The sequence below is a fragment of the Acipenser ruthenus genome, chromosome 4 (genome assembly GCF_902713425.1).
Source record: "Acipenser ruthenus chromosome 4, fAciRut3.2 maternal haplotype, whole genome shotgun sequence".
Classification (NCBI taxonomy): Eukaryota; Metazoa; Chordata; class Actinopteri; order Acipenseriformes; family Acipenseridae; genus Acipenser; species Acipenser ruthenus.
Genome location: NC_081192.1, coordinates 48,364,923 through 48,378,390, shown reverse-complemented (window position 1 = coordinate 48,378,390; position 13,468 = coordinate 48,364,923). Strand labels below are relative to the sequence as shown.

The 13,468-nt window shown below is 37.3% G+C and overlaps 1 protein-coding gene across 2 annotated transcripts in view; it reads left to right on the top strand.

Annotated features, from left to right (window-relative positions):
• fam171a1 (family with sequence similarity 171 member A1) overlaps positions 1-8,186 on the top strand; it is a 53,686-nt gene extending 45,500 nt beyond the window's left edge. For both annotated transcript variants that reach the window (XM_033998484.3, XM_033998483.3), the window contains 3 exons: positions 3,980-4,096; positions 4,493-4,607; positions 5,508-8,186. In XM_033998484.3, the coding sequence (XP_033854375.2) occupies positions 3,980-4,096; positions 4,493-4,607; positions 5,508-7,071 (1,796 nt within the window). In that variant the 3' untranslated portion in view covers positions 7,072-8,186. The remainder of the gene's footprint in view (positions 1-3,979; positions 4,097-4,492; positions 4,608-5,507) is intronic.
• The last annotated feature ends 5,282 nt before the right edge of the window (positions 8,187-13,468 follow it).

Sequence of the window (13,468 nt, the reverse complement as noted above, 5' to 3'; positions counted from 1 at the left end):
AATGCAGCTCGGGTTAAACATGGAACCAAATTTGACTACCAAGTGCATCTGTTCCAGAAGTACATGATTCCAAAAGAATCAAACAACTGGAGGAGAGTGGGACAAAAATGAATGATCTCAGGACATCTATATTTATTCAGCTCGTTACTTGGTAACACACAAACACAACAGTGCTGTAATTTGATTCGACAACAAAGAATCTGATATTTCTGCAGTGTTTGCTGGATATTTGGAAGCAATAGTGAAGCAATAATGAAAAACAAAGTTAATGCACTGAAGAGGCTGTTATTGAAACTGGTCTTGGGCAATGATTCCCTGACAGGTGCTGTGTTCAGAGGGTTTGTTACAAGTCATTTGGTTGGCACAAAGTGATAGAAGAAAACCAGTTTTTCTGGATTAGTGTACGGAATTTTCATGGTACTCTGAACATGTTTGTTTGTGGTTAACTTTATAGTTCTGCCCATACAGGATATGTAAACTACAGCAGAAATATGAAATTGCATTTAACCATTTCACTGCCAAAATAGAGCGCTACCCCTCCTCCTGTGACATGGTTAAAATCTTTAAGAATTTTAAAAACCACATAAACATTCAATTATTGACCTGACCTGACGCTCCAAACACTAATAAACAGTTTCAAGGTCGTTTCAGCCAATAGGAACACAGACAGCCATTCATTCATTTTACATACAGTGTACCCTCAAATCATGCAGTTATATTGCTATAGTTATACTACAACCCATCACAATTGAATTAGGTGCCAAAACATCTCGTTTTTAGTTTCATACTAGGCGCTGCTACTTGATTATTACATATATAGATTTGGTACAGGACTTCTGTGAAATTGCTTACACATACTTAGAAGTTAGGCTGCTATTATATCACGGTGGTCACGACTTTCACAGAACCTGTAAATTTTGCCATTTTGTTTCCACTCGCTGTGAAAGTAGGAAGTGAGCCGTACAGATTTATTGAATTGGCGGCAGTGCAAAGTTAATGCGGTTGGCAGATGTCAGATAAAGGTGAAATACTTATACAGAACCACAAAAAAAAGTGTTGAAGTTAAGTTTAAGCAGCTATAGCAGAGCAATATCCCAAACAATTTAAACTAAGCTGCTCCCGACGCTTTACTGAAAGGAGAAACCAACATTTTCAAATTAACCGAAGCCTTTTGTGCAGAAAATATACCTCTGCATACCCTTGATAATGCAAAACCTTTAATTTGAGGACGGTTTACAGTTTTGGATCAGCATGTGACACTGATGTTGTACAGTTTGCAATTTACATTTAGAACTAGAACATTTACTTAAAAAATGTAATTTCAGTGTTCAGATGATTTCAGAAAAGGAATACATGTTAAAATTAAAAGGTAAGCATATTCCTGTTCCGGTTCTGTTAAAAAAAACTATGTTTACTTTTGACTACGAGCGTGTGTTAAAAGAGAAAAAATATGAAATGTATGTTAAATGCATTAGATAGATGTTTATTTAGTGCATATATTAAAATATTACAAAGTACTACATTAAATATATTTTTTTAAGTTTAAATCTTTGTAGGCCTGATCATTTAGTGAAATTGTCTATTTTTAGCTGTGACTGTGCTGTGATGTTTTACATATTTGTACTGTAACAAAATCTAATCCTAACAAATTGTATTTAAATCGATTTAATACATTTACAGTATAAGGGTCATGTTTACAGTCCTCGATGTCTTCTGAAGAAGACTGCTGAAAAAAATAAACAAAACAAATAAAATTCCTCAAATGTAACACTTGATGTTCTGTATTTTAAATCCACCTCCATTTAACTTGGTTTGCTGGGACATCTCACAAGATTACAAGACCCTGCATGACTTGAGGCAGTGTCGTGTTTGATTTATTTTTTTTTGGAGAAATCGCACTTCTTTTTTATTTTAGGATGAATCTAATCTGCATGGGCACGGAAAAGGTTAAAAATACCTTTAAAACACATATTGTTCCTTTTCAACAAGGAATGCATGTCAACTACACAAAGAAGATTACTGCCTATTACAGTTTAATAAAAGTATTTTCTCTTTAGCGTTGCTGGACTATAAAATGCACACAAGATACAAATGTGATGGCATACAGTTTGGATATAAACACACATACATTTTCAGATTGGGGGAAACCAAAAAAAAAAAGAACAATGTATGAAGACCCCCAATATAGTTTATCTGTGGTTTTTGTTTTGTTATTTGTCTGATAATTTGTTGAGGGGGTTGTTTCTATAGTTACTGTACAGGCAATAAATGAAGTTAGAACTCAATGAGATGTGGTGTTTGTGTATGCTAATTATTGGTTATGTTGTAACTGTCAAGGTCTTAAGTTTTCTGTTCCAAATGACAGGATTTGGGTCATGTTTCAGGACTGTAGAAACATATGATTGTTTGTTTTTACAGTCCTACTTTCTGTGCTCCAGTGCCTGGTACATTATGATTTTGGTTGTGCTAGATTATGTTAAGATTTGTCTTCAACGGTAACCTTGGAGGTCTTTATTAAACAGTATGCTTCATGTGTCAACTATTCCCCTCTGAAAATCAACTTTGATTCAATTAATTTGAAGAGGGAGATTGAGTCTAAATTCATTAGTAAAGCTGCTGATTTAATTAGTGTTTCTTATAATGCAGTATTTTGCGCCAGCTTGTTCTGCTACTGTAGTAAGCTACAAAATGAAAATGCTGAGTCACTAAAGCATTTTGGATGCCAGTGATGAACGCTGCTTTTTGTGTACATTTAGCAGAAGTACAGTAAAAGGGCATTGCCCTTTGTTTCAGAAGCAGACACCCCCACCTGAAATGTACTATGGGTTGATTTTGAAAGTTCAAAGACCCAGTTTGAGCCTTTTGAAAATGAAGAGTAGAGAGACGTACAGGATTTTCTGGAGGCCTTGAGGATAAAGTGATGACCTACTAGTAGATGGCTGGCACTTCCTCTCTGTGGCAGCTGCCACATGGGCCTGAACCAGCACTGCATTTATAGCCTTATGTAAGACTGACAAATGAGCACTGCCCTGGATGATGGCCCATGCTTGGCATAAGCAAGTGAAAGAACTCATTTAACAGAGGGGACAGCAAGATTCCTGCTAGCTGTTCACTGGAGGGGCCTTTGTTTCTTTCCTCTGTGTCCCCGCTGTTAGCTGCTTGTTTGTTAGCAAATACCCACAAGGCTGAACTTTTTTTGGCAAAGATAGCAAGGAAGCTTTTTTGTGTTATGTACTAGCATTATGCAGATACACTGTCAAGTAACAAAGGAGAGCATGGGCTCTGGTGTACAATTCCTGCATTTATGCTTCCATCTAATGGTGGAATATAGTATCACACATCAAATTCTTGTGTTAAATTCATTATACAAAAGTGTTACATTCATTATTTGCTGTAGTAGACCCTCCTCTTATTTTTCAGTTACAAAGAGCAGAAAGATGATCTAAAGTGTTTGGTTGTGGCAGTAAATATAACATACTCCTAATTTGAATCTAAAAGCATCATATATTTATCATTATCAGTATTTTGAATTGTGTAGGTAATGATGAAATGGTTAGTATGTACATAGCACCCTCTTGAGACCACGTTTGAGGTAGACTGCTGTTTTCTTGGCTGCCAGTGATATTTGCAATCTACCAAGAGTCTTCATGGCGAACGCTTGGCCAGTTCAGTAGTAATTCAACATAATCGCTGCTTGTGCAAATTGAAGTTAAATGCTATCTTGACACAAGAGTTGGAAGATCCTTTCCATTCATGAGGCTAAACTATTAGTACGAAAATAACTGAAAACAAGTGTTTTATGTACTACACATCATTTTGAAATACAAATAAAGTACGGTGAAAGATGATTAACGAGATTTACATGTTTGTGTGTGTCGTAGTGCGTTTGATCCTCCTGCCAGTGCATAGGCCCCAGGTACTGTTTGATGTAAAACCTTTCTGAGTGTGAAGGTAATTAAAACTGGATTTATTTTTGCAGGGGCCTGGTTGAAAAGCAGCTTGGGCTTTGTACAAAAGGAAGGCAATCAGCTCACGTTGACGTACATTGCTCCACATTTGGGGTACTGGGTGGCAGCCATGTCTCCACTGAATACAGGCAAGCATGTCTTTTTGATTTTATTAAAATAATAATACAATTAAGAAAAAAACTTCCTTTTTAATGGGCGTGTGTAATAAAAAGCTGCATTTCAGGTTTTGAGGTTGTTTGTTCTTTTTACTTTCTCTACCCTTCTAGCCGTAGTTTGTTGTACCTTTCCAGTCTGAATAACTAGATCAGCAGAGAGCAATGGCAAAGAGAATGGTGGGAAGACGCTTTGACAAATACAAAAAAATATATTTTACAGTAATTTGTCATCTTAGTGACAGTTATTTTTGTAAAACCACAATTGCAGTGCTTTTTTTATACATACTGTGCTTTTTACAGTTACACTTTATATGCAAGGTAGGGAGAGCTTTGTTTCAGGCACTGACCATTCCATTGTTAATGTTCTAGGTCCTGTGGTGGCTAAAGACATCAGCACCTACCACACAGTCTTTCTGCTGGCTATTCTAGGTGGGATGGCTGTCATTCTACTGGTCTTGCTCTGCTTACTGCTTTATTACTGCAGGTGGGTTAAGTTTCTCCTTTGAGTAAAATGAAAGGGAGTGAATTCTGAACAGGTTTTGTTGCCAAGCAAAGCTGAGATCCAGGATAGGAGGCCATGCTTTCAAACTGTAAACTAGTTTATATTCTGGCTGTTTGTGACCCTCAGAAAATCATATTAATCCACCTTATTAAACTCTGCTGTGAAACTAGGCTCAAGTGGTGCTTCACTGTAACCGCACTGATGTGGTTTCTCATTTGGGCTTTCACAGGTTAAAAAAAAAAACAACAACAACTTGTTAACAAACATGCTGTGTTAATTTTCAATTTGTTTTCATGCTGTGGTTATATCCCTTTCATACACACAGGCAACTCAGAAAGTTTGGAGGCAGGATATACTGCTGTGGAAAGCTTATTACATGGCCTTTTCTAGCTAGAGTTTGAATTTCTTGCGCCTAGTGTGACTTGCTTATAAAGGTAGTTCAGTTCTGTCTGACAAGAATGAAAGATAAATGTAGATTTCTGGGAATTTTTTAACCTAACAAGACTGCCAGAAACTGGGGGCTTGTCATGTCTAGAAGGTGGTTTGAGTCATTCCAGGCTTTACTGTGAGGTTAGGCTAACTTAAATGCAACATGGCCAGTAAAGCTTAATTCCATTCTTGCTTCACTTGAGAAAAGTTCAGATTAAATTGTGTTTCTGTGTGTATAGAGTGGATCATGGAACTGGTTTGTTTGTTTTTTGTTATCCAGTTTGTTTTTGTTTTAATAATGATAAATGAGGTCCCACAACTTGTGAAACTCAGTAACCTGAAATGCATGAAGTTCATTTGGAGAAAATAATGTTGGATTGAGATGACCAAGCTACTGATTTTATGCAAACTTTATGAAATCCATTAACATTGTCTTCCCTTCATTTATTTTAGGAGAAAATGTTTAAAACCACGACAACACCACAGAAAACTACCGGTGTCTTCTGCCCTGGAAGGTTCGAAGAAGGACCAGGCCACCTCTATGTCTCAGCTGCATTTGATCAGTGAGGTGCACATGGAAATAGTCTCGTCAAGCGGGGAAGCTGACATGCGCACGCCGATGCTTAAACCTTCATACAATACATCACAGGACTTCAGTTCCAGAGAGGAATTAATGTCACAACATGAAGACCGAGAGAAAAGCAGAAGCTCCTTGAACAACCTCACGCATCGAGGAACTTTATTGAAGGAGTATCACAAATCAATGGAGACGTTTCATTTAAAGTCAACTGGATCTAATGAACCCTCCGAAGGCTATGAATCACCTGCACGGGATAAGTATCGAAGAAGCTATAACTCTGTTTCTTCTCAGCCCGTATTGGAAAAAAGGGAGAGACAAGTGCAGGCTTCTGTGAACCATTTGTCTACAGAAAGCAAAAGCAGCACACGTGAAGCAGCATACCAGCCACCCTGCACGCCCAGCCAAGAGCAAGTAATGGACCGGAGACCACCAGACTACTTGATGTCAAGATCTGTTGACCACCTGGAAAGACCGACCTGTTTCCCCCATACCAGTCAGTTGATCTGCTGTAGCTCTGTGGACCAGGTGAATGAAGGCGTGTACAGGAAAGGGCTACCCACGCTGGTCATTCCTGCCCACTACATGAAGCTGCCAGGAGAGCATCCTTTTGCTGGTCAGCCTCTGCTCCTCCAGACTGAGCACCAGAGCGATCTTGAAAGACTTCAAGCAGAACTTTCTGCTTCCCATCAGCCTTTACTCCAGCAACCGCCTGAGCCCATGCAGCTGTCCGCTCAGGATACGTCTCAGCAGAATCTCCTGGACCCACAAGGCACAGACTGGAACCTGCAGTCCACTTCCATGTCGGAGTCCATGTCAATCCCGCCGTCCCTCAGTGAGTCCGGTCTTGTCCAGATGAATGGGGAGGTGCAGCTGTTGGCAGAAAAGACGCTCATGGAGCTGCGAGGGGGAAAGCCCTTGCCTCACCCAAGAGCCTGGTTCGTCTCCCTGGACGGCCGATCCAACGCTCACATCCGGCACTCTTACATCGACCTCCAAAGAGCCGGAAAGAATGGAAGCAACGATGCCAGTTTGGACTCCGGAGTTGATATGAACGAACCAAAATCTGCCAGGAAAAATAGAATTGGGGCTAGAGAAAGGAAAATTCCTAAAGTCATGGCTTACACACAGCTGGTATACGTTGATGACGTGGAGCAAAACGGCAGCGAAAATGTAAGTGCCGTCTACAGCCCTGAGGACAACGCACTAGGGCCTCTTCTGGATGGGACCCCTGGGCCTGAAGATGACATGGTTTCACCCGAGCAACAGCAGGACACTGTAAACAGAACTGTAGAAGCTGAGCCAGAACTGGAGTCGGAACTGCCCACCAGCCCTGAGCATGATACTCCCTGCAACGACGACAGCGGGGAAGACGAAAACAAAAAGAGCCCTTGGCAAAAGAGGGAGGAAAGGCCGCTGATGTCTTTTAATCTAAAATGAGGATTTACAGCTCCTTCCTGCTGGAGATACAAAATGACAAATTCAAACAAGTTGCCAAATATAGTTTTCAGAAAGTGCTATTCTAGGAAACAAACTGCTATCTCGAAACGAAACAAAAATGGACGAGGTTAGAGGTTATATGCACAACTGCTATGCCTTTTAAAATTACAAAACTCGTAAGGGAAAACAACCATGCAAAGGACAAATAGCTTTACATATATATTTTGTGATTGATCAACAGCTGGGTTGAACAATACATGACCCTTGTTTTTGACCCCTATCTACCCTATAGCAGCAGCAGTTGGACGCTGCATTGCCATTTTAAAAAGTTCATGTAAAGTTTGAATTGACCATTTTAATACTGTGTCTGAACACAAGTATACATTATGCTAATGAGTGGCCATGCATTGCTTTTTTAGTAACGTGTAGCTTATGATGCCTTTTTGACGATTCTTTATTTTAGTTGTAAACATTTTGCAGGTATTTTATTTGAATAGTTTTATGTTTTTTATTTTATTTTTTTCTGGCTAAAAGCCAAGTTGAAACTCAAATCAACAAAAGCCTTTATCTGAAACCAAACCAAACCTCCAGAATCTACTTCCATAGTTTCCAAGTGCCTTTTCCATATACAGACCCTACTTCAAGGGACTCGCCCAAAGCAGTTCCCTTTTCTTTTCACTCACAAACAGTTTTTTTTGTTTTGTTTTGTTTTGTTTTTTGTTTTGGTTGCATGCAGTAAATTGTCAACTGAGCTTTTAATTTTCAATTTGAATACCAATGTATGCTGTAGTTAGCCATGTGCTCAGTAGTACTGTGGATTCTGTTTGACTACAGGTAAACTATGGGACAATTTGAGGATCTTCATGTAGCCAAGAATGAAGGTTATGTATGTGTATGTGTGGTTTTTACTGTCCTGAAGTTTAAGGCGGACACAGTCCCTTTGCTGTTCTATCTGGGAGCTGTGGAATGGTTATGAAGCGTGAGTGTTCTGACAGTGATTGAGAACATGTGATCCTTCTGTACCATCTTAACAGTGCCAGAATGACAGTCTGTCTGGTTGCTTGTGTATCTGAGACTTATTATGCAGAATAAATAAAAAAACAAACTACACAAGAGTTACACCCAGCTCTGTGCCTTTTTTAAAAAAAAAAACTACAAAAAGCAATTCCTAATTATTTAAAGAACTGAATACTTCCATTAGAAGCAAGCAAAATACAATGCATATTACACATGCATATTGATGTTTCAGTACAAAATGGAAGCGAGGCAAAGTGCAAATATATCCTTTTTTATATACTCTTGTTAAAGCATATGTTAAAAATGTTGATCCACCATAAACCTTATAAAAAAAATAAAAAATAAAATAACAAGTTACTATGTTTACGATTAGAGCATCTGCTTGTGGATTTGTCAAAAGCGACTAACCTCGTCATCCGTTCTACCTGTCCATCCAATGACATTGCAGGTTAAAGTCTATTAAAATCCAATATATTTGTATCAGCGGGAGGTTGATCCCTGGCATCCAGCTTTAACCAAACACTCGGAAAGAGAACCTTTAGAATACATTTGGTTTAAAGATTATATTTTTGGGGTTTGGACACATGGAGAAAATCTATTTTCCTGTTTCATGAAATGGCAATTAAAATACAAAGTGGACCTTCGATGGACAAGAAAAGAAATAGAATTTTTAGATACCATAGTAAAACTTGAAGGTTTAATTGAGACTGACCTCGTCTGTAAACCTACTGACATGCACCAGTATTTACACATGTCCTCTGCACATCCACGACACACTAAAAGGGCAATCCCAAAGGGTCTAGGAATAAGAATACGAAGAATATGCTCAAAAGAAAGTGACTATGTAAAACAAAGAAATGTATTAAAAACAAATCTTAAAAAAAGAGGATACAAAGAAATAATTATAGAGACGAAATTAAGAAAAGTGGATAAACTAAAAAGAGATGATCTACTAGATTATAAAAATAGAGATAAAAAGGTCAAGAGTGTCCCATTACTAATGACTTACTCTAAACTTTTGCCTAATATTTCTAAGATGGTTTGGAAACACTTGCAGATTCTACAAAATTCAGAAAAATTGAAAAAGGTATTTCTTAAGGCCCCAGTTGTAGCATTCAAAAGAGAAGCTAATTTAGGTGATATTTTAGTTCACAGTAAACATAAAAGAATAATTGACAGAATAGGTTCTACAAATACTTGCACTAGTACATGTAAAGTGTGTAAATACATGGACAAAAGTAAAAATATAAAGAACAACACATATCCACTAAACTAATACCTACTGTAAAAATAGCAATGTTATTTATGGAATAGTCTGTGAAAAATCAAAACTTTATATAAAAAAAATCAGACCCACCTTTCATTAATTAGAAATAAAAAAAATGAATGAACCAATAGTACAGCACTTCACCAGTCAAGAACATGACATAAATGATGTAAAGTTTGTAGTATTAGAACAGCTAAAATTAGACAATGTGACATAGAAGAATAAAAGAAAGTAAATGGATAGATAGACTGAACAGGATTATGCCAGCGGGACTCGACGGAAAAGAATGAACTAATTAACTCCAATAAATATATAACATTTAAATAAATAAATAAACAAAATTCATTCAAAAGTTGTGCATGCTGACGCGCTGGGGAGGCCAAATCAAGGCTAATCCTCAGAGCCAGCCTTGCATGATAATATAAATATAAGTTAATATAAAATAATGTTAATTAGAATTAATACAGATTTAAAGAAATAAGTAAAAAATTGTCACAATATATAGAACACCACGTCATGTAAGAATAAATCCTAGATTTGAATATAATCAATAACAAGTAGTTGTCATTCTGTCAAACACCTATAAATACTTCCAATGTATTGATTCAAACACATGCTCCCTTGAGAAAGATATGTACAACATATCGAAACGTTGGGCAGCTGGCTCTTTCAGCTACCGATAATATATAGTAAATATGGACTGGAGAGGAGGGCCATAGTGGAAAATGATGGACCCGAGAGAAGACTATTGTTATCAACAGGGAGCTATAACGACCAAAGCCGCATTTCATTTTCCACTATGAGCTGAGCCTGCAGTACATATTTAAAATACGAGTCAGTCAAAATGAGAGGCAAGGTTGGATAGTAAATCTGACTTGATATGCTGTAAAGCCATAAATACTTGCGAGCCTTTAATTATGTGTTTTTTATGTGTGGAAAAAATAATAAAAACGTGAACATTTTTGGCACGAATACCTTAGTGCTGTACATATAATGAAGTAATATACTTCTACCAGTGCAACAGGTCGCCAACATTTCTGGAGCAAAATAGGTTTTATGGGTGTGATTCGCCAAATATTTTGGTTGCAAATATTTATGACTTTACAGTATTTTGTTTAAATATAGCTAATACAGCACAAGTAAATAACTAAATAACAGAAAATGTTTTTGAAATTCATACCGCATAGTTATCAAAGTTTTATTTTTATCTTTTGTGGTATGTTTTGTAATTAATTTTCTGTTAAGTCACAGAATTTTTTTTTTTTTATTCAACCATTTTCTCTTGTTAGGAGTGGAGGTGGCGGGTGTTCCTTTGAAAAGGGGTGGGACTGACAATGATGTGAACCAATCACATGTCAGAAGGAGACTATTGCCCGGTGGTGTAAGGATGTTAGGGCAATAGTTCAATCTATTTTTGCTCCGATGAGGTTTTAACCAATCGCAGGCCAGAATTTCCAAGCATTGAGCATTGAATGTATATAATTTACCTATATTTATATTAAGCAAATATGACTGAGTTTATAAATGTCATCTGTAACATTCTACTGTTTGTCAGTAGCAGGAATGTGCGTCATCTTGCTAAGACTACCACTGAGAAATGTAAACGACTTTGGGACTGCCAACGAGGTCTGTGTACTGATTCTGGACCTGAAGCATGGATGTTATTACTGAATGTATTTAAATGGATCATCCTATTAACGTCACTCTGTTTAAATTTTGATGAACACTAGTTTCTCCTAAGAAAATATTACCAATATCTCTACAAACTTTTAAAAACACATGTTTCTCCGGCTGCACTTCTGTTTTTAATAAATAGTGTCACCATGACACAGCACCTGTAGGCCGTTCTTTCATTTTGAACTTAATTTGTGTGATTTACACGCGATAACTTCTCTTATACAATGACTCCCTAAATATGACAGTGTTATAGTTACTATAACACTGTGGTTGTCTTTTTGACAGTGAATTGTTGCTGCAAGGTCTCCTTATTCTGTGCATTTTCTGAGATCCACTGTTTTGATTGTAATTTGTTGCCTGATTTGTAACATGCATCTCACAATCGCACACAAAATGGTTGGTTTAACAAGGAGCATCTGAAGATATTAAGCCATGAATCCACTTGAGTTGTAACCAAGATGTTTTCAGGAATGTTGGGTAATTTCAAAGGCTGAAATTAATTTGTCAGTACAGGGCAAATTAGGCCTGGACAAAAATGTACATTACAAAATGCAATAAAATTAAGAAACATTTTTATGTTTTGATTTTAAAACTAGATTATCGTTATCTCAAAAATGTTTTGTTGTTACATTGTTCTTGCTTTCAGTGAAATTCTGTATTCTCATGTCTTCACTGTTTTCACACTGCAGTCAAGGCCGTTCACATACTGTTCTGCAAAGTGTAACTAAAGCCAGCTTGCATCACAGACCACTGAAGCGATGTGAACATTTTTATAGTTTCACCTCAGGGAGAATGATTGAGTAAACACCTTTTAGATGCAATATGCTACATGTCTCAAGTTGTTAACAGCAAGTGAAATGTTCACCTTTTTTAACAATGGAAACCCAAACTGTTAATATTACAGAAATAGTACCAACAATGGGCACACTGTTAGTCACTTTGATAAAATATGTGCCTACACTTCATTATACTGGCTCTTTACTGGAAATAACAAATATCACAATGTAATTGTCAGGCTTTCTCTCAACACACATTGTGAAAGTTGAAAGCTTTCTGATCTTTGTTACTGTTTGGTATAATTGGATCCACAAGATTTATATAAAACAGAATGAATGGACATCTGCCAACTTTCATATAATACCTTATGTCTGCAGAAAAAGCTGTCATTTCATATATAAAACGTAGTTCTGCCAATGAAAACAAACACATTTAATGGACACAATTTCCTGTCCCCACAGAAATAATACTGAAATAAAATCATTTTTAAAAATAATGTTGTATTAACTTACACAAAGAACTGCAAATGAAGCTGTGGCTGTGATTTATTTTCCATTTAGGTGAAATGTAATTAAAACTGGGACACTGATGTAGAAGGATTTGTTAGTCAGCGATGTAATGACAAATTAGTTGTAGCCCATTAAAATCTGCACGTGAACTGCAATTTGAATTTCTTGTTTTTGCTGTTGCTTCCTGTTCTACTGGTATGTATTGTTTCAAATTTCCTTTATAACAGAATTGAAATGTTTTGTTTTCTTTTGTTATTTTAATAGTAACAACTTTGTTCTTGATATTGAATCAAGCCCTATCTACCTTGTTATTGCCAGGTAAATAATCCACTGGGGCATAGCTCCCAAATTATCATTATAAACTTCAACACTTTTCTTTAAAAGTCCCTATTATCAACAGCAACATAAACTAAAACAACACTTTCCATCGGTCCATCTCACATACAAATAATGTACTGTTTGTTTTCTGTTTAAATAAAATTGAATTATTTGTTTGGCAGGGATGGAGTTAATTCCACATGTGGAATGTGGCTGGGTCTTGATTGAATAATTGCTCATCAATCAAGCCCCAGTCACATGGTATATAAAGGGAGTCAAATCCTTTGTTTAGTTGGGTGAGTTTAGGGTTGTAAAAGTTCACTGAATGTGACTGCCCAGCCTGAACAAGGAGTGTTTGTTCACGTTGTGTATCAATAAACGTGCGCAACAGTGCTTTAACTGCAGCGCTCCGAGTCTCATTCCTGCCAGTAACAGCTTGGGCCGTGACACTATCCTGCCACATGTGGTGTTAGAGTGGGATAGCATCCCCTTGAGACTCAGAGCGGAACTGCAGTAGAAAATAAATAAACAATGGACTGGCATGAACAACAAAGGCATTGGAAAGCCAAAGGGCCTCCTCTTTGCAGGGCCTCTATGGAGTTTAGGCAGAAAGCTGAGGAGTGCCCATATGAAGACCCCAGCTTTATGGAGGCATACGGAAAGGGAGAGTTTGGGGATACAGCTGATTGGTTTTGCCTGGTTTCCCAACAGCCACTTCCTTCTTCAGTGCCAGAGAGGGAGGAAACATCGCTGCAGCATATCCTGGTTAAGGAGGGGAGCTAACAACAAAAAAAAAAAACATTTTTCATTTGAATTTTTAATTTGTTCTTGT